Below are 22,801 nucleotides of genomic sequence, written 5' to 3'. Positions count from 1 at the left end.
TATTTACATTGATGCCTCATTATCATCCTAAATCAATAGTTTCCATTATAGTTTATTCTTGGTGTTGTGCAATCATGAATTTTGACAAATATATAATGACATGAATCTACCATTAAAACAACATACAGAATTGTTTCACTGTCCTAAAATTCCTCTGGGCTCTACCTGTTCCTCCTTCTTCTTCCCAACTTCTGGGTATCCCTAATCTTTTTACTGCCTCTTTTGTTATGCCTTCCCAAAGGTCATACAGTTGGAATCATGCAGAATTCAGTTTTTCAGATCAGCTTCTTTCACAGAGCTTTATTTTGAGGTTCCTCCAAGTCTTTTTATGGCCTGATAGCTCATTTCTTTTTACAACAGAATAATATCAGATTGTCTGGACGTATCACAGTTCATTTATCCATTCACCTCTGGAAAGACATCCCAGTTGCTCCCATATTTTGGCAATTATGAATAAGGCTACCATAAACATCGGTGTGTAGGTTTTGGTGTGGATGTAAGTTTTCAACTCCTAATGGTCTTTTCTGTCCAGAATCTAATCCAAGATTAATTGTGACAATTTCTCAACTGTTCTTTGTTTTTCATAACCTTGAGAATTTTCAGGAGGACTGGGCAGGTGTTCTAACTCCAGGACACCAAAAGGTGTCCCTTTTGGAGTTTGCCTGGTGTTTTTTTCATGATTAGATTGGTGTTAGTCATCCTTCTTTTCATCCGTCAGATTTAAATGATGGATGTCAGGTTTCCACTGAGGGTTCCATAGGAAGTCTGAACGTAATTGGTGACTGCCTACAGATTAAGGCTGGTGGTGAACGCAAGTCTCATGCAGTCCGGTCACTGGTAGGTGACTTTAAATTCAAAAAGCTGATTTAACTCTCATGTGTTTCTTACTGCAAAATGGTTCCTTGATCTAGAGGGCTGACACCTCTGGGTATAGTCATCAGAGATTCTATAGTGAGTGCGAGTTTATTCTGAGGAAAGCCTTAACTGTGCAATAATACCAGGCCAAATTTGTTCAAAACTAGCCCCTCCGTCAAAAGTGACCTCATGAACAGGCATAGGAAATGCTCAGTTGCTGTATCAAAGTGATATTAATTTTTTGGGTCAAATCATGTGCATTAAAAGTGCATTCATTGTCAGCAAATCAGGAAATTGGCTAAATAAACTTCAGCTAAAATCTTATTAGTCTGGCAAAATTATCTCAGACCTACTGAACAGTATTGGCATTCCAAATTTAAAGTGCTCATTAGTCTTAAGAGTCCAGAATTCCTTTTCAGCAAATCAGATGATGCATAGTGCTAAACTTCTGCTTTAAAAAAATGAAAAATGGTGAAGAGTTGATGGTACAGTATTCATTGTGAATCCAAATTGAAAGCTATGAAGTTTATTAATTTTAATAAGATTGCCCTGTTTCATGCCCCATATATTGAACCTATTTTATTAGAAACCATGTGCAGTGCTTGGTTCTTATTCTGAATCCACCTAAAAAGTAACGCATAGTTTGTGTATTAAGTTAAATTATATGAAATTGCTGTTTTTAGTAGGTCCAAAATGATAGAATATCAACATTTTAAAATGAATCAAACTAGTAACGCCAGGGTTTTGTTGTTGTTGTTGTACTCAATAGGACTGTTTCAAAACCTTATATATATTAAAAATAATGATTTTTAACTCTTTGTAGCAAATTCTCCCTACAAAGCAGGTTCATTGATTATCTCTGATTTTTCATATCTTTGTTCTTAGGGATGTCAATCTTAGAACAATCTTTTAAAGAAATCTGCTCCTTTTGGATAAGATTTTCTAAGACACACTGATATCTGTGATTCTTCCCCCCCGCCCCCACGCATACCGCTTCACTATTTTGGAATAAAAGAACGTCCTAGAAAATCTCCCTTTCAAATTTTCAAGCTCTAATTTATTTTTTGTTACAGAGAGCCAGTTACCACCCTGAAAATCTGGCAAGGGGAGAAGGCAAGTCACTCTCAGTGTTATCTTGAGCCACCAGGCACGTGGGCATATGCACTGCACTTCTGTCACAGTAAGAGGTGAAGACGTTACGACGAAAAGCACACCCAGGACAAGTGGATGGCACTCACACCCAGAGAGCAAAGCACTCTCATGTGCCATGGGCTACCGAAGGGAAGTCAGGGATGCGCAGGAGAAAAAGACACTGGTTGGCTCTAGGGAGAACAGGGTTGCCCTCTAACCAGATGTCATTCATTCTGCCACTCAGTCATTCATTCATCCTGTCATTCACTCATTCTTCCATTTATCCAGAGAGCACTCATGAAACACTTAAGGTCCCAGGCTCTCTCTGTCATTGCCCAGAATGTAGTCAAGGTGACATGGTCCTTGTCCTCAAGGAGATGCAGACAATAAAGGGAAAGACAAGGATCTCAATCATGACAATTGAGGGGCAATTGCTGTGTAGGAGGGAACCTGGGGTGATCTGGGTGGGGACATCTAACCTAGCCAGAGGCAGAGACAATGTCTTAGGAGCCTGCAGCTGGGTAGAGGACCCTCAACAGCTGGAGGAAAAGGAATGTCATTTATTCAGTCCTGACTCAGTTACTGCTCTATACCAGTTGCTAATACCAGTTTACGGAAGCAAGGTGAATAGGATTTGGCCTTTGCCCCCAAGGTGGGCTGGTTTAGGCTGTGGCTCCCTATCTGAGGACGGCTGTAGGGTGACACCTGTCACTTCCAAACATTAAGCAACAGACGGTTTTCATTTTTCTACAGAATAAAGTCCGAATTTCTGGAGGCAACATATAGAAACTTACTCTTTTTTTTTATTTTAAAGATTTTATTTATTTCTTAGAGAGAGAGAATGAGAGATAGAGAGCACAAGAGGGAAGAGGGTCAGAGGGAGAAGCAGACTCCCCGCCGAGCAGGGAGCCCGATGTGGGACTCGATCCCGGGACTCCAGGATCATGACCTGAGCCGAAGGCAGTCGCTCAACCAACTGAGCCACCCAGGCGCCCTAGAAACTTACTCTTTGGAATCCCAGCCAGATTCTGTCCAGTATCCATCACCCCCTACAGGCATGTCCTTGGGCTGCCGTTACATCTGAGTGTTCATTCTTCGGGCCAAATTTCAGGCTCTTTTGAAACTTTACCTCTGCCAAACTGTTTTTTTGTCCAAATTTCTAGCCCACCGTAATCTACCTGGCAAATAGTTATTCTGCCTTCTTGTGCCCACAACAGAATCCATGTTTATGTGGGATCACTTAACTTCTTACAGACTTCATTGTTATTACAGTTCATTTGTTATCTTACTGTGGTTCATTTACATTCTTGCCACTCTCTTCATCCTGGGAAGTGACATAGCTAATCTATATCTCAAGCATGAAGCCAGAAAGTACTTAGCAGGGCACCTGGGTGGCTCAGTTGGTTAAGCGTCTGCCTTTGGCTCAGATCATGACCCCAGAGTCCCGGGATTGGAGTCCTGCATCAGGCTCTCTGCTCAGCAGGGAGTCTGCGTCTCCCTCTGCCCTTCCCCCATCATGTGCTCACTCGCTCTCTCACTCTCTCAAATAAATAAAAATTAAAAAAAAAGAATGTACTTAGCAAATATTTTTGATGGAATTGGATTTTGTATTACACAAGATTCTTCTGCTTGCAATAATAAAATAATTAAATTTAACATAGTAAAACCAAGAAAACTGAGAATTTATTAAAAGTTATTTACAAATCATGGAGGCCAAGCGTGGGGCAGGACCTCCCAGACACAGACTTGAGGACTGAAAATCATGAATACCATCTGTTTCACATCATATCTCAGTTTTCTCTGCATGTGTGCTTTGCTTTCTCTCCCTGCTTTTATCCATGTGGTTGGAAACAAAGATGTCAGCAGCTCTGAGCCGAGCTGCAGTGTGGAAATCTCTGGGGGAGACTTTGATAATTTGGGCTTGAGTCATGTTCCTGCCATTGGACTCCTCCATCCTGGCAAAGAGTGGGATTCTGGGGTGAACAGCCCAGCACCTAAAACATGTGGTTGGATTTACAAAAGGAGCAACTGTTCTCAAAGAATGGAGAGCTGTTCCCAGCGTGGAGGGGCTCCCTTGGGCTTCATGTCTGCACTGGAAGAAAGTTATGGGTAAGGTAGATGAGGAAGTGGGCAGGAGGGCATTCTAGATTCACCTGAGGCTGCATCCAGACCAGTGGCTCCCCATCTTCCCAGGCAAGAGGACTGTTTATGACACCACAGCCTGGGCAGACCCAGGCTCACAGTACTCACACATTTACTAAAAGTGCTCGAGCAACACTATGGTGGGGGCGACAGCGGCTATGACATGGGCCATTACTGCACACAGTTTGCGTGATGAGCTCACTCAGTCCCTGCTCACCAGATAGGTGCTAGTCTTATCTACATGCAGCGAGGAGGAAATGAAAGAGCACAGACAGCTAGTGACTGGTGAAGCCAGGGCTCTAAACAGGTCATGGAGTCTCTAAAAAAAACCAGTGTACTTCCCCTAATCTGCTGTCCAAAGGTGCCACAAAGGTGCCACAAGGACCATGGGAATCAAAGGAACTTAAGACATGGGCTTTGTGCACAAGTGTTTGAGATCTTATTGGGGAAGATAGCAATGAAGTAATCGCTCATTGAGAAGAGGATGGAGGAGCAGTGAGAGTGTCTGGTCTGACCTCGAGAGTGGTAGCCGTAGGAAAGGCACATGGGGGTGCGGGAACACCTACAGAAGTAGGACAGGAATGGAGATGGGCATTTCAGACTGATGGTGGGCTTCAGGGTTGTGATTAGCCCTGTAACACCCCGCCCCCTGCTGTGAACACACACTCAGGACTGGCTCCGCATCTCCCATTCCCCAGCAGAGATGTAGCTACCAAAGCTCTGCCAACACTCATAGCTTGCAGTGGGGCTTGGCTACATATCTTAGGCAACGGCTATTTTCTAAATGGATCAAGACCTTTTCCTTTAAGGTGACTTGAAATATTGCTTGGCCAACATTACTGTGCTTCAGACTCATCTGGAAAGCTTGTTAGAGTACATATTCCTGAGTGACATCAGCAAGCTGGCAAACTAGGAAGCTCTATGCCCTCCTTTTCCAACAGAGTTAACAACAAAGTACAAGCAGAAGAGTTTCATGAGAACTCAAGAGACCAGTTTAGAAGTTACAGTTTCCAGCCCGATTCTTGTGAAAGCAGTAGGAAATTGCATGGCACTCTGCATTCCCACCCATGCCCCTTCTAAGCTGCTAGGCATAGTGTGGTACAACTAAAGGAAACCTCTCATAATGGGGCTCCTCCCTATGGAGTGAAACAAAGTGCTGTGTCCTGTGTATCTGGGGCTGCCAGTGGTACTGTTCCTTGTCTTGCCTGATTCAAAGCCCTGATGGAACCAGACTTAATTTGGAAGTCAGTGAAAACAGGGAGCACCTCGCAAGTTACAGATACAGTTCCACGGGAAGCCACCAGAGAGAGGAAGAGACTATGGGTTTCTGAGAAGAAGCAGAGACAAACTCCTTAGGGAATTTGAGACTGTTGTAAAGCATAGCAAGATCAAAAAAGACCCATGTATGTGTTGAATATAAGAAACCCACCTTAAATAAAAAGACACTTATAAATAATAGAATTAGGTTGATGGAGAGCAATATATCATGCTAACACTAATTAAAAAAAAACTAGAATAGTTACATTAATTTCAGATAGGAGAGATTTTAAACAAGGAAAGTTATAAGGGATAAAAAAGGGCATTTCATAATGACCAAAGGGTCAATGTTCTAAGAAAGCATAACTATCCTAATGTTTATATGTCTAACAACGGAGCATCAACAAGCTATGTGAGCAAAGAGTAGTAGATTTGCAAAGAGAGGAAGGAACCCACCGTCATAATTGGAGACTTCAACACTCCTCTATCAGAAATGGGCAGGGACTCCTGGGTGGCTCAGTTGGTTAAGCATCTGCCTTCAGCTCAGATCATGATCCCAGGGTCCTGGGATTGAGTCCTGCATCGGGGCCCTGCTCAGTGGGGGACCTGCTTCTCCCTCTGCCTGCCGCTCCCCCCTGCTTGTTCTCTGTCTCTCAAATAAATAAATAAAGTCTTAAAAAAAAGAAAGAAATGGGCAGATTGAGGAAGAAAATCAGTAAGGACATAGTTGAACTCAATACCACCAGCAATGAACTGGATCTAATTGACATTTATGGACTCCTATCCAACAACAGCTCAATACACATTCTTCTCAAGCTCACCTGGAACAGTCACCAAGATAGAACTATTCTGGGCTGTGAAACATCCCTTAACAAGTTTAAAAATGTAGTAATCAATTTTCCCAACGTCCCTTGTTGAAGAGACTGTCTTTTTTCCGTTGCATATTCTTGTCTTCTTTGTCATAGATTAATTGACCATATGATTATGGGTTTATTTCTGGGCTGTTTTTTCTGTTCCATTGATCTATGTACCTATTTTTGTGCCAGTACCATCACGTTTTGATTACCGCAGCTTTGTAGTATATCTTGAAATCTGAGCCTGTGATACCTACAGTTTTGTTCTTCATTTTCAAGATTGCTTTGGCTATTTGGGGTCTCTTGTTGTTCCATACAAATTTTAGGATTATTTGTCCTAGTTTTGTGAAAAATGGTATTGGTGTTTAATAGGGATTGCAGTAAATCTGTAGATTGCTTTGGGTTGTATGGACATTTTAATGTCTGTTCTCCCAATCCATGAGCATGGAATATCTGTCCATTTGTTTGTGTTGTCTTCAATTTCTTTCATCAGTATTTTCAGAATACAGTTCTTTCACTTCCTTCATTTAGTTTACTCCTAGGCATTTTATTATTTTTGTTGCAAATGTAAATGGGATTGTTTTCTTAATTTCTCTCTCTGTTATTTCATTATTAGTGTATAGAAATGCAGCAGATTTCTGTATATTGATTTTGTATCCTGTGACTTTACTGAATTCATTTATTAGTTCTAGTAATTTTTTGGTGGGGTCTTTAGGGTTTTCCATATATAGTATCATGTCATCTGCAAATAGTCAAAGTTTTACTTCTTCCTTACCAGTTTGGCTGCTTTTATTTCTTTTTCTTGCCTGATTGCTGTGGCTAGGACTTCCAGTACTATGTTGAATAAAAGTGGTGAGAGTGGACAGCCTTATTTTCTTCCTAATCTTACGGGAAATCTCTCAGTTTTTCCTCCATTGAGGATGATATTAGCTGTGGGGTTTTCATAGATGGCCTTCATTATGTTGAGGTATGATCCCTCTAAACCTACTTTGTTGAGGGTTTTTATCATGAATGAATGTTGCACTTTGTCAAATGCTTTTTTCTTTATCTATTGAAATAATCATATGGTTTTTATCCTTTTTTTTTGTTGTTGTGATGTATCACATTGATGTATTTGCCAGTATTGAGCCACACTTGCATCCCAGGAATAATTTCTAGCTGATCATGGTGAATGATTTTTAATGTATTGTTTGATTTGGTTTGCTAATATTTTGTTGAGGAATTTTACCTTTATATTCAACTACATTCAAAAGAATGAAACTGGATTGCTTTCTTATACCATATTCAAAAATAGACAAAAAATAGATTTAAGACCTAAATGTGAGATCTGAAACCATAAAAATCCTAGAGAGATCATAGGCAATTTCTCTGATATTAGCCATAGCAACATTTTTCTAGATGTGTCTCCTGAAGCAAGGAAAACAGAAGCAGAAATATACTATTGGGAATGCCTCAAAATAAAAATCTTTTTCATAGCAAAGGAAACAGTCAACAAAACAATAAGACAGTGTATTGAAAGTAAGAAGATATTTGCAAATGATATATCCAATAAGGGGTTAGTATCCAAAATATATAAAAAACTTACACAGCTCAACACCCCCCCCAAAAAAATCCCCCAAATAATCCAATTAAAAAATTGGCAGAAAACCATGAAAAGACATTTCTCCAAAGAAGACATACAGATGGCCAACAGACACATGAAAAGATGTTCAACATAACTAATCATCAGGGAAATACAAATCAAAACCACAATGAGGTATGACCTCACACCTGTCAGAATGACTAGTATTGAAAAGACAAGAAATAAGAAATGTTGGTGAGGATGGGAAGAAAATGGAACCCTCATATACAGTTGGTAAGAATGCAAATTGGTGCAGTCACTGTGGAAAACAGTATGGAGGTTCCCCAAAAAGGTAAAAATAGAATTATCATATGGTCTAGTAATTACACTACTAGGTATTTACTCAAAGAATATGAAAATGTTAATTTGAAAAGATATGCACCCCTATGTTTATTGAAGCATTATTTACAATAGTCAAATTATGGAAGCAGCCAAGGTATCCATCAATAGATGAATGGATGAAAAAGTGGTGTATATATATATATATATATATATATATATATATATATATATATATATATATACAATGGAATATTAATCAGCCACAAAAATGAATGAACTCTTGCCATTTGCAAAAACATGGATGGATCTAGAGGGTATAATGCTAGGTGAAATAAGTCAGTCAGAGAAAGACAAATACCATAGGATTTCACTCATAAGTGTAATTTAAGAAACGAAACAAAAGAACCAAGAAAAAAAAAGAGACAAACAAAAAAACCAGACTCTTAAATATAGAGAACAAACTGATGGTTACCAGAGGGGAAGTGGGTGAGGGGATGGGTGAAACAGGTGAGGAGGATTAAGAGTACACTTACCATGATGAGCACTGAGTGTGGTGTATAGAATTGTTGAATCACTATAATTGTACACTTGAAACTAATATAACACTGTATGTTAGCTATATTGGAATCAAAAAATGAAAAAAATTAAGAAATGTAATTTACATACAATAAACCACACATATTGAAAATGAAAGAAAAAAGAATACCAGTACATACATCTACACACTAAATGTTTACATTAAAGAGAGCAGATTAAACATGCTGGCTTAGCTCCCCACATTTTTTCACATAAAAATACATCTTGGGGGCGCCTGGGTGGCTCAGTTGGTTAGGCAACTGCCTTCGGCTCAAGTCATGATCCTGGAGTCCCGGGATCAAGTCCCACATCGGGCTCCCTGCTTAGCAGGGAGTCTGCTTCTCCCCCTGACGCTCTTCCCTCTTGTGCTCTCTCTCTCTCATTCTCTCTCTCTCAAATAAATAAAATCTTAAAAAAAAATACATCTTGGACTCTTTTTCTCGCTTCATATAGACACTTTCTTCATCCTATTTAATTAAAAAATAGTAGTTATATAATGTATGCTCTCAAACCACAATGAAATTGAACTAGAACTCAATAACAGAAAGATAACTGGAAAATCCCCAAATACCTGAAGATTAAACAGCACCATTCTAAATAATATATGAGTCAACAAAGAAATCTCAAGAGAAATTTTAAATGTTTTGAACTATATGAAAATGAAAATACAACTTATCAAGATCTTGAGATACAGAGAAAGTAGTGCTTAAGGGGAAATTTATGGCACTGAATACAAATATCAGAAAAGAAAAAATATATAATATAAAATTTTTAAGTTTCTGCCTTAGGGAACCAAAATAGAAGAGCAAATTAAATCCAAATTAAATAGGAAAAAAGAAATAATAATAATTAGAGAAGAAATTAATAAGATTAAAAACAGGAAATCAACAGAGAAAATGAATGAAGTCAAAAGATGATTCTTTGAAAAGATCCAGAAAATTGACAAGACTCTAGCCAGGCCAATTAAGAAAAAAGAAAGAGAACACAAATGACTAATATCAGAAATAAAAAAGGGGACATCACTACAGAACCTATGGACATTAACTGTATAATAAAGGAATACGATGAACAACTTTATGCCCACAAAATTGATAACCTGTATGAAATGGACCAGTTCTTGAAAGAATTCACATAAGAAATAGACAATCTGATTAGGCTTATATCTATTAAAGAAATCAGATCAATAATTAATAACCTTCCACAACAGAAAGCACCAGACCCAGATGGGTTCACTGGTAAATTCTGCCAACCATTTCAGGAAAAAATTATACCAGTTTTCTACAACTTTTTTCAGAGGATAGGAGAGGAAATACTTCTGAGCATATTTTATGAGGCCCACATCACCTGCATACTAAACCCAGACAAAGCCATTACAAGGCAGAAAACTACAGAGCAATATCTCTCATGAGCATGGATGTAAAACTCCTCTACAAAATTATTAGTAAATCAAATCCAACAATGTATAAAAAGAATTATATTTATCCCAGGTATGCAAATCTGCATACTCTGTTGATGTGAAAACCAATTAATGTAATCCATCACATCAACAGAGTAAAAAAAAATCACACAATTGTATCAATAAATGTAGAAAAGTGCTTGACAAAATCTAATACCTATTCACAATAAAAACTCTCAGTAAACTAGAAAAAGAGAGAAATTTCCTCAACTTGATAAAGATAATCTACAAAAACTACATTAATATCATACTTAATGATGGGAAGCTTGAAGTTATTCCACTAAGATCAGATACAAGGAAGGGATATGATAGAATGTTATAACTTTAAGATATTTCATGTAATTGCAATGGTAGACACAAAGGAAGTATCTATAGACTATATACAAGAGAAAGTGAGAAAAGAATCAAAGTATGCCACTAGGAAATGTCAACAAAACACAAAGGAGGCCATAAGAGAGGAAAGGAGAAATGGAAAAAGTTGCAAGACATACAGAAAAATAATTGTTTTAAATGGCAGTAGTAAGTCCTTCCTTATCAGTAAAGCAGAATCTAACTGTGTACTCTCTAACTGTGTACTCCACATTATATCTAAGGACACACATGAATTGAAATTGAAAGGATAGAAGGATATTTCATGCCAATGGCAACTGAAAGAGAACAGGGGTGTTCACACTATCGTATACTTGAAATAAAAAAACTATTACAAAAGACAAAGAAGATCACTATGTAATGATAAGAGGGTCAATTCACCAAGAAGAGAAAACAATTATGTTTAGGCCAAACATCAGAACTCCTAAATATATGAAGCAAACTTTGGCTTGAATTCAAGACCAGGCAAAACTGAAGTCTAATCAAAAGACTAGAATTGAAGGGAGAAATAGACAACAATACGTGACTAGCAGGAGACTTCAGTACTCCACTTTTAATAATAGACTGAACAATCAGTCAGAAGATAAGGAACTGAAGGACTTGAGCAAAATGTAGAACAAACAGACCAAGAGACATATAAAAAATACTGCACTCAACAACAGCACAATATACATTCTTCTCAAGGGCACACAAATCATTCTCCTGATAGAACACATATTACACCACAAAATTTAATGAATTTTAAAAGATTAAAATTATACAAAATATTCTTTCTGATCTCAATGGAATAAAACTAGAGATGAATAGCAGAAGTAAAATTGGGAAACCCACACATATGTAGAAATTACACCACACACCCTTGAACAACTAATGGGTCAAAGAAAAAGTCACAAGAGAGATTAGAAAGTACCTTGGGACAAATGAAAACAAAAACACAACATCCTGCAGTGCACAGGATGCACTGGAAGCAGTATAAGAGGGAAATTTATAGTGGTAAACATGTCCATTGAAAATAAAGATCTCAAATCAATGATCTAACTTCACACCTCAAAGAACTAGAAAAAGAAGAACCAACTAAACCCAAAGCTGTCAGGGGAAGGAGATAATAAAGATTAGAGCACAGATAAATGAAATCGAGAATAATAAAAAAGTAAATGAAACTGAATTCGTTTTTTGATTAGATCAATAAAATTGACAAACCCTTAGCTAGATTAAGTAGGGGGAAAAAAAAAGAGGATACCCAAATAACTAAAATCAGAGTTGAAGTGGAGACGTGACAACCGATACCAGAGAAATAAAAAAGGACTATAAGGGGTTATTATGAACAATTGTACACCAAGAAACTGGATAACTTAGAAGAAATGAATAAATTCCTAGAAATGCAAAACCTGCGAAGACTGAATTATGAAGAAATTTAAAATCTGAACAGACCCATAACTAGTGAGGAGATTAAAGCAGTCATCAAAAACCTCCCAATGAAGAAGAGCTCAGGACCAGATGGTTTCACTGCAGAATTCCGTAAACATTTAAAGAATTAACATCAACCCTCCTTAAACTCTTCTAAAAAGTTGAAGAGGAGGAAAACTTCCAAATTCACTCTAGGAAGCCAGCATTCCCCTGACACAAAAGCCAGACAAAGACACTCCAAGAAACGAAAACTACAGACCAATATTCCCAATAAATATTAATACAAAATTCCTCAACAAAATACAAGCAAATAGAATTCAACAGCACATTAAAAGGATTATACAGCATGGCCAAGTGAGGTTTATTCCTGGGATGCAAGGATGATTCAAAATAAGGTAATCAATCAAGGTAATACACCACCTTAACAGAATGAAGGACAAAAACTACATGATCATTTTGACTGATGCAGAAAAAAACATTTGACAAAATTCAAAATACCCAGCAAACTTGGAATAGAAGGAAACTATCTCAGCATAATACCCAGCAAACTTAAAAATACTCAGCAAACTCAGAATAGAAGGAAACTACCTCAGCATAATAAAGGCCATATATGAGAAGCCCACAGTGTACATCATACTCAATACGGAAGGGCTGAAAGCTTTTCTTCTATGGTCAAGAACAAGATAAAGATGTCCACTCTCACCATTTTTCAATAGTACTGGAAATCCTAGCCAAAGCAATTACACAAGAAATAGAAAAAAAGAAAAAGTCATCCAAATTGGAAAGAAAAAAGTAAAATTATCTCTGTTCACAGATGACATAATCATATATGTAAAAAATCCTAAAGATTACACACACACACAGTTAAAACTAACAAATGGATTTAGCAAAGTTGTAAGATACAAAATTAATATGCAAAAATCATCTTTGTTACACTAACAATGAACAACCCAGAAAGTAAACTAAGAACACCATTTCATGTACAATAACATCAAAAAGAATAAAATACTTAGGAATAAACATAACCAAGGACATAAAAGAGCTGGGCACAGAAAACTACAAAACATTGCTGAAAAAAAAATTTAAAAATCATAAACAGTCAGAAAGACATACCATATTTATTGGTTGGGCGATGAGATATTATTATGATGTCAAACTACCCCCAAAATCTACAGATTCAACACAATCTCTATCAAAATCTCAGTGGCATATTTGTAGAAAGAGAAAAAAAAAATCCTAAAATTCATATGGAATCTCAAGGGACCCAGAATAGCCAAAACAATTTTGAAAAAGAATAACAAAGTTGGAGGATTCACACTTCTTGACTTCAAAACATATTACAAGTTTATAGTAATACAGTGATACCAGCATAAAGACAGACTTATAGACCAATGACATAGAATAGAGAACTCAGTAAAAAAAAAACCCAAAAAACACAAAAAAACCTTCACATATATTGTCCAATTATCTTCAACAAGGGTGCCAAGACCACTCAATGAGAAAAGGACAATCTCTTCAACAAATGTGGGAAAACTGAAAAGCTACATGCAAAAGAATGAGGTTGGACCTTGATCTTACATAATATACAAATATTAACTCAAAATAAATTAAATACTTAACAGAAGGCACCAAACTAAAAAGCTCCTAGAAAAATAAAACAGGAGAAAAGCTTCATGACATTGGATTCAGCAATGAGTTCTTGGATAGAAAAGCAAAAGCATGAGCAACAAAAGCAAAAACAGACACCATAAAATCTTTTGGACATCAAAGGACAAAATCAACAGAGTGAAAGGCAACCTGTGGAATGGGAAAAAATGCTTGCAAATCACGTATCTGACAAGGTGTTAATATCCAGAACACCTGCCTCTCAATAACAACAAAAAATCAAATAACTCAATTAAAAACTGGGTGAAGGACTTGAATAAACAATTTTCCAAAGAGGATATATGATTGGTCTACAAACATAAAAAGCTGCTTTAACACCACTATTTTTTGAAAAGACAGTCTGCTCATACAGTTTTGAGCCCCACTAGTCCTTATAAGAATGAGCCTTGGACCTGGAACACTTTTTTACCAAGAGATAAAGAATGCACCCAGCTTGGGCTGGACTTAGCACCTTCTGTGGAAATATCTTTCTTTGTTTCAATGTATACTCCTTCGTTTTGCTTAAATGTGTACATCATATGGCAACTGGCCAATTCCACTACTATATCTGTTCTCTGTGGAGAGGGGATGGAGTCCTTTTTCGGTAGCATAAGAGGGGTGTGGGCATGCTAATGGCTCTGCATCAGCTCCTAGGAGGGACCTGTTAGCCATAGGGGATTGATGCCTACTACTGAAACTGATCTTGCTCTTTCTCTTTCCTACGTGAGTAAGACATCCTTCCAACCAGTGTGTAACTACATTGTTTTCCTTGGCGACTCCAATACCAAGATGCAATGGGCAGAGGTGCTTGAACTTCTACTCCTGATAGTAGGGCAATGGGTATTACTTGCTCAACACTAAACACTAGAGAAATGAACATGAAAACCACAATGCGATATCAACTCACACTCATTAGGATGCCTACTATCAAAAACCAGAATATAACTAGTGTTAGTAAGGATGGGGAGCAATTGGAAGCCTTTTGCACTATCAATAGGACTATAAAATGGTATGATCTCTTTTGAAAAAAACTATGGCTGTTCCTCAAAAAATTAAAAATAGGATAATTCTATGATCCAACATTCCTGCTTCTGGGTATATTTACAAATGTGTTGAAAGAAGGGTCTCAAACATAATATCCATACCGTTGCTCATAGCAGCACTATTCACAATAGTCAAGAGGTGAAAGTGACACAAAAGCCCAAATGAGGATGAATAAACAAATTGTGGTATATACATACAATGGAATACTACTCAGCCTGAAAAAGAAAGAAAATTTTATCACATGCTACCACATGGATAAACTTTGGAGGACATTATGCTAGGTGAAACCAGCCAGTCACAAAATGACAAATAGGGTAGGGTTCCACATATATGAGGGATCTAGAGTAGTCGTATTCATAGACACAAAAAGAGGAATGACACTTACCACTTACTGGGGGAAAGAGGGAGAGGGGAGTTGTTTAGTGGGTCTAGAGTTTATGCAAGATGAAAAATTCTGGGCATCTATTTCACAACAATGTGATTATACTTAACATTACTGAATTACACACTTAAAAATGGTTAGGGTGGTAGATTTTATGTTATGTGCTTTTATCCACAATAAAAGAAGACATTTCCTGAGCCTCAGCCTCAGCCTCAGCCTCAGAAATTCTGATTCAGAATCAGATGTCTTGTGGTATCTGAGAATTAGTATTTCTAGAGCTACCCAGGTGCTTCTGGTCCTCAGGCCACACTTTAAGTACCATTAATTTACATCACATTTCATCATTAGAAAATACCAACCACCTACAATGTGGTTCTAGCTCGAAATATTAGGAAAGCTTGGGTAATGGTTTGTGCCCAAACCCACCCTAGTCTGTGATATGCATGGACTGAGACCCAGGAGCTTGGAATCCAGGGGACCTGGCTCCTCTTCTGCCCCAAACACACAATCTGTGTGATGTTGGACAACTCACCTCTCTAAGCTTCAGGTCACTGCATTTATAATTGGGAATAAAACTGCTGATTTAATAGGGATGTGATGAGGGTTATATGAGGGGACAAGTGAAGGCTCTTATAAAGAAACAGATTTGATAACTGTGTCATAGACGCTTGATTTATATAATGTTAGAAACTCAATGGCAGCAAACCTTCCCTGATCCCCCCACCACCCAGCCTTCTGTGTCTTTTGCACTCATCGAATGTGTTGTCTTGGTTCCAATACTGACACTAACTTCTAGAAGGTCGGGCTTAGTTTGTTAGCTTACTTCTCCTCCATCCAGGGTCTTGTATAGTGCTTGGGACATAGCAGATGATAAATAAATATATATTAACTGGATAAAATACTTAGAGAAGCTGTATTAGTAGTTCTCAACCAGGGTATCACATGAGAACTACGTGGGAATTAAATAAAAATACCACTGCCTGGGGTACCCTCCAGAAATTCTAATGTAATTAAGCTAGGGCAGTGTCTCCCTACCTTGGTTGCAAATTAGAATTACCCCCAGGAAATTAAAAAATCCAATACTCAGGCCACACCTCTACCAACTATATCAAAATCTCTGGGCATGGGGCCGAAGTATCAGTATCTTTAAAAAGAACCTTCAGATGAAACTATTGTGTAGTAGGGTCTGGGCATTGCTTGGCCAGATGGAGAGACAATTTATGTACCCAAGGGAGTGGATTCCTAACCTATTCTTAGATAGAGACAAATGAAAAATTAAGAGGGGAGCGAGTCACTATTTTTCATGTGCCTAATAAAATCTTATTGTCTGCCCTTTCCAACTTTGTTCATTTAATTTACTTTCTGAGTGTTTAAAGTTGCTCTCCTTCAGATTCACTTCTCTCTCTTTTTGGCTATTTGTGATTGCTATTGGGTGACTGTGCTGGTTTGGATAGTGTCTCCCAAGACTACATGTATACCTGGAACCTGGGAATGTGACCTTAATTGGAAACAGAAACTTGCAGCTGTAATAAAGTTAAGATGAGGTCATATTAGATGAGGAGGATTCCAGTCCAATGATTGGTGTCCCCCCTTAGAAGAGGGAAATTTGGACATAAACATGCAGGGGATGACTCCGTGTGATGACAGAGGCCAGGATTGGAGAGACACTCTATAAGCCAAGGTGTACGAAGGTTGACTGCAGCCACCAAGAGCTAGATGACAAGCCTCCATTGGTTGTTTGGCCAAAACCAATTTAACAGGGAGGTTGGGGAAGAAGGTGGATAGATGATGGCCAGTGAGATATGTTGGCATTGCTGTGGTTATGGGTTCCTGTATAGAGCCAGTGCTGAAATGTGGTTTTCTAAGGTAGGAGAGAGACTTCCAACACTGAGCAGTTTTAGGAGATGCAGATATGCCATCCTTCAGTACATCTTACCTACCTGAAAGCCTCCCATCTCTTGTTATCAAGGGGAAATCATTCCTTAAGGGAAACACACACACACACACACACACACACACACACACACACACACACACACTGGCTCATCCACTTCATATTCAGAAAATTCTCAGAGAGAAAATATGGAGTACTAAGTTGGATACAAGCTAATATAAAACCTGTATTGTCTTTTTTTTTTAAGATTTTATTTATTTATTTGAGAGAGAGAGAGTATGAGAGGGGGGAGGGTCAGAGGGAGAAGCAGACTCCCCGCCAAGCAGGGAGCCCGATCCCGGGACACGATCCCGGGACTCCAGGATCATGGCCTGAGCCGAAGGCAGTCGCTTAACCAACTGAGCCACTCAGGCACCCTGTATTGTCTTTTTAAATTTATTTTATTTTATACTGTGTTTTTCTTTTTCTTTTTATTATTTATTTATTTTCCTACATCTTTCCATGCTGCCATAATGGCCACATGAATATCTTTTAGATTTTTTTATGTTCAGTTGCCTGTGCAGGATGTGACTATGACAGATGGCTGACCGGGAATGGAGGTGTTAGCTTCTGGAATTTTCTTTTTGTTAAGAACATAGAAGGGATGTACACATGGAAAGGACAGAGGCACCCTGTTCACTTAATGGCTTGGACCACATTTGAAATCACAAATTTTACTCTTCTCTCATCAAGTGAAAAAAATCATGAGCTTCAGACACAGAAAGGGCTGGGGGACCTCCAGACCCTGGGTTTCTCACTTACAGGCTCTGCCACTTCATGCTTGGTGACCCTGGAAAGTTGCTCAGCTTCCCTGGGCCTCAGTTTCCTCATCTAGAACACAAGGATGATAACACCTACCAGACAGGGTTGTTGAGGGGATTAGATAAGAGAAGGGGGCAAAGCCACTGGCATGTACTAGGTTATCAATAATTATTGTTCTTCTTTGCTTATTGTGTTAGGGGAAAAAACCCTCACACTTTTAAAGTTTACATAGGGAAATTTTCAACTCCCTCCACAATGGTCATGTGCTGTGGACTTTTGTCACTTGTGTTGAACACCTTCTGTGCAAGCAGTGAGGCACTAGGTGCTCTAGATTTATTGACCAATGTGAATCTTACAGCAGCCCTTCAAGGTCGGTGTCACTGTCCCCATTGTTGAGATGAGCTCACGGGAGTTCAGAAGAGTTAAATAATTGGCACAGAGATGTTGTGTGAGAAGCAGCAGAGGCAAACCTCTAGCCCAAGTCTAGGAAACTCCGCCATGTTGGAAACAAACCTCCTCCCAGTTCTGCCAGTGGCCAAACACCATGAGTGAACTAGAAAGACCTCCACCTCATGGGCTGGAAAGGACCTTAAAAAGTCTTCAAATCTAGTTTGGTCAGTTCTTCAATGTTTATGTCACCCCAGCTAGACCAGGGTTATTATTTAATGACCCCTGGAAGTGTTCAACAGTGTTTTTCTGTCTCGGTACTACATGGAACTGAGATGCATGAATGCAAATGCGGGACCACAGGGATGGACCACAATCTGTGTGGACTTTAAGGAATATGTCCTTCCGGTGTTGTGGCTAGGAGAAGCAGAGGATGTTGGTTCAGCTCTTTTGGGAATGGGAGTGAGGTTCAAAGGTCAGGTCCTAGGCCTTGTCTGACAATGACACTGCAACCCTCAATGTTTCTGAACATGCCAAATACGAACCAGTCATTGGAATAAAAGCGCTATAAAGAGAGTGATCTGAGTCACCGGGCTTGATTTTTCATTTCAATTATGGTAGGTTCAAAAGTCACCTCCACAGAGAGGCCTCTTCTGCTGTCTCATTTAAGACTAGTTACAGTCCATCACTTTTACCCTGGTCTTCTCCTTTACTCTTCCTATTACTTGTATATTTGTGAGTTTATTATCACTTTACCCACTGGTAGGTAGTTCCATGGGCAAAGCATCCATCTCCTTTGAGCTACTCTATCTCCACGACCTGGAGCATGGTCTGGCAGAGTCAGGGCTCAATAAATTATATGTTGAATGAATGAGTGAATGAATGAATGAATGCCAACTCCATGGAATAGGTTAGCACAGTGCCTGGCACATGGCAAGAGAGAGATAAATGTCAGTGTTGATGTTGATGATGACATCAGATATCACCCTGAGGCTGTCACACTTTGGATAGGCCCCTGACAATCCTCAGTGTAGGTAGTGGATATTGGACCACTCTTCCACCCCACATTCTTCCTTGATGCTGGGAGAGACTCTAAAAAATAGAGTCTGCCCCTGACTTTTTGTTCCTTGTAGAACTGTGACAAGGCATTTGGTGTCACATTGCCTTTTCTCTCCAACTCTTGAATCAGAACACTTTCAGATCTTTCTCACCAACATGTAAATGACCAAAAGCAGTGTCATCCCTGCATCCCACCATATTCTAGCCATGGCCCCTCCCATCTTCTAGGATTTTCTCTTCTCTTTGCTTTCCCACATGCTGTCATCTGCCTAAAGTGTCTCTACGCTGCTGCATTTCCTACCTATGGATACTGTTTCCAAATTCCAGCTTCCATACCACTTCTATGAAAGCTCAACTGACATTTTTCTGCTGTTTCCACCTCCTCTCTCTGTTTTCAATGCCACTTTCCCACCTTCTGTTGGAATTTTCGTACAGGTCACTGTATTTCCCCAGGCTCCTCTCCCCCAGGCCAGATAAGCTCCTCAAGGTCAGGAGCCCCACATATGGTGGGGATAATGGATTCTGACTTGAGTCAGTGGAGGGCATTCCTCCAGCCTGTGGACTTGGCTTACAGACCCCCTGGGTTCTGATCCTGCCTCTCCTACCATTTGTGAGACCCTGACAATTGTCTTAATCACCCCATGCCCCATGTGTCCGCCTGAAATCAGGGATGCCAATTACTATAGTTTACAAATACTCAAATATCTCAGACCAATGGATGAAAGTATACCAATAGGAATTCTGAAATGGGACACCTTTGGGGATAACTTAGGTTGGACAGGCAACAGAATATAGTTTCTTAGATATTTTTTCATTGCTATATTGAGGACTATTTATGAATCCATTTGGAACCAGACACAGAGAAACCAAACAATTGAACACGTTTCTGAAAAATGCCCAAAACTTTATTATCTTTGCTACTTTGACAGAAATAACATCACCCTGAAATCATCATTTGGCTCATTCACTTCAAAGACAGGTCCTCACTGGGCATATACACATAGCTTTGTAGGCCATGGAATTATATATACCCTGTGGTAAACAGCCTCTGAAACTCACATCACAAGTGAATATAAAGGAAATTTTAAAACACACATACACACAAAAATCTAAATATTCCACTGTACTCTCATAGCACAAAACTTCATTATTTTATGGAGAACTTGGAGAGCTTTGCAACATACAGAGGGACTAGTGACATGACATTTCTTAACTGACTCCATCTGCTTTTGACTCATGACAATTATTTGTAATGCAATGACTAAGATTTTGCCAAAGGTGCTCTTACTCCTCACAGTAATTCGGGGCCGTATGCTGGACAGTGACCAGATACATCTGCTGGGCTATCCTGCTGTGCTGTCTTCTAATTGTACCCTAGTATGTCTGCTGGAATGTATCCGGGTCCATCTGCTGGAATGTATCCAGGTCCGTCTGCTGGAATGTATCCAGGTCTGTCTGCTGGAATGTATCCAGGTCTGGCTGCTGGAATGCACCCAGGTCTGGCTGCTCAAATGTATCCAGGTCTGGCGGCTGGAATGCACCCAGGTCTGGCTGCTCAAATGTATCCAGGTCTGGCTGCTGGAATGTACCCAGGGCAGGCATCTCAAATGTATCCAGGTCCATCTGCGGGAATGTATCCAGGCCCGCCTGCTGGAATGTATCCAGGTCTGGCTGCTCAAATGTATCCAGGTCCATCTGCAAGACTGTCTTCTGGTCTATATTCTTGTAGGTATCCTGAATTGTCTTCTGCTTAATTTTGATGCTAGAGTCATCCTTATGATTAGTTGTGGTGGTGGTCGTGGTTTCTATCTTTACTGGAATGGTGGTGGTAACCTCTTTGGTGTAGAAGGATTCTGTGGGGGTCGTCTGTTCTGGGGTGGTCTCTGTGGTTGTTGTCTGCTGTGTAGTGGTGGTCTCTTCCACAACCAACCGCTCTGTGGGGGTGGTCTGTTCTGGGGTGGTCTCCGTGGTTGTGGTCTGCTCTGTTGTGGTGGTCTCTTCCACAATCAAACGTTCTGTGGGGGTGGTCTGTTCCGGGGTGGTCTCTGTGGTCGTGGTCCTCTCTGTCGTGGTGGTCTCTTTCACAACCAACCTCTGTGTGGGGGTGGTTTGTTCCAGGGTGGTCTCTGTGGTTGTGGTTGGCTGTGTAGTGATGGCCCCTTTCATAACCAACTGCTGTGTGGGGGTGGTCTGTTCTAGGGTGGTCTCTCTAATCGTGGCCTGCTGTGTAGTGGTGCTCTTTTCCACAACCAAATGCTCAGTGGTGGTCTCTTCATTCAAAATGGGCACTGTGGGAGTGGTCTCTGGGAGTTGGATCTCCTTGGTAGGGAGAGGAGGTATGGTTTGGCTCTGTTGCGTGGGATAGTAGTGTTTGACATCCTTGGAACTTTTATCCGAGGCCCCTCTGACAAAGATACGACACCAGGGGTTGAATTCAATATTAGCATAGCTGGGATCGTGGATCAGAGAGGAGTACACCAGCTTCAAATTGGATTCTGGAAACCTCCAACCGCACACCCTGGTCCTCAGGACCATCTTGGTGTCCTCACAGATGTTGTTTTGCCAGTGCAAGTTCTGGGCAATTTGTCTCCAGTAGATTATATCACTTCGAAAACATGATATACAGGACTTTGGATTGCCAGCAAAGATACAGGAAAACTTGTGGTCAAATCGGGTGCACTCCACCATCAGGGTGGTGCCCTCCTTATGATCAGTCACAGTCAAATAACATGTGGCCCGGTCTCGGGTAACAATTACGCCACTGACCACATGCTTTTCTTGCTGCCTTCTCTGCACAGTTTGGGGCTTGCCCAGAGGGATCCACTGATCCTTGGTTGCAGTGCTGCTTTGCCATTTCCCAAATTCCTTTTGGCCCTCCCCCAAGAGCACCTGAGCAGCCAGGAAGAGGAAGGAAAGCAGGGTGAGGCTATGGATCCTCATGGCTTCAGCTTGGTGGGGACCTGTTTGACAAAAGCAGTTAAGTCAGTGCCTGGCTGTAGTTCAGTAATGCAGGGCTGCAGGATGGCCCTCCCTCAACCCTGCCTGATTAGGAGTGAGATCAAGAATCCTGGCTCCTGGAATTACTAGACCAGCAGCCCATCTATTCACATTTCTGCTTTACTTGGGTCCTGAATGTCAAAAACCTCCTACCCTTCCTTCATTCCTTCACCACTCTCCGAGCCAAATAAACTCTCATCCCTCATTCACTACTCCTTTACTCCTGCATTTGCTCACTCACTTCTTCATTTACTCATTCATTTAAGAAGCATCTACTGTATGCCATGCACTAAGTCAGATATTGAATTAACCAAGTTGAATAGGAAATTTTGTATCTTAAACTCTTAGAGATAACTCTTTGGGAAATTTGAACAACATTAACTGGAAGTCTGTCCCAGTTCTGTCTGTGACATGATATTGGGCAAGTCACTCTCCCTCTCTGGGTCTCAGTTATATCAACTGGATATTGAAGTGTTGGTTGCAATGACTGAAACTCCCTTATAGCTTAATATAGGCTTACATGGTGTCACTAGACCATGTCATGATAGTGGACATGGCAAGTGACATTAAAGGTGACACTGACCCAGGGTTCAAAGTGGGTGGAGTTTGGGTGCTCTGAGATGGGTGGGTTTGTAAGGTTGGG

General features: G+C 39.9%; 1 protein-coding gene across 1 annotated transcript in view; it reads right to left on the bottom strand.

The window, feature by feature from the left end:
* The window catches only part of LOC148164934 (uncharacterized), a 29,238-nt gene extending 7,137 nt beyond the window's left edge, over positions 1-22,101 (bottom strand). Inside the window, exon 1 of the mRNA XM_088021353.1 lies at positions 20,549-22,101. Within this exon, the coding sequence (XP_087877479.1) occupies positions 20,549-22,101 (1,553 nt within the window). The remainder of the gene's footprint in view (positions 1-20,548) is intronic.
* Between the last annotated feature and the right edge of the window lie 700 nt (positions 22,102-22,801).

The sequence above is a fragment of the Eumetopias jubatus genome, unplaced genomic scaffold (assembly GCF_037043125.1).
Source record: "Eumetopias jubatus isolate StellerSeaLion01/CBP00866 unplaced genomic scaffold, mEumJub1_p1.0 scaffold_2, whole genome shotgun sequence".
In the NCBI taxonomy this organism is placed as follows: Eukaryota; Metazoa; Chordata; class Mammalia; order Carnivora; family Otariidae; genus Eumetopias; species Eumetopias jubatus.
This window is presented reverse-complemented; position numbering and strand designations above follow the sequence as displayed.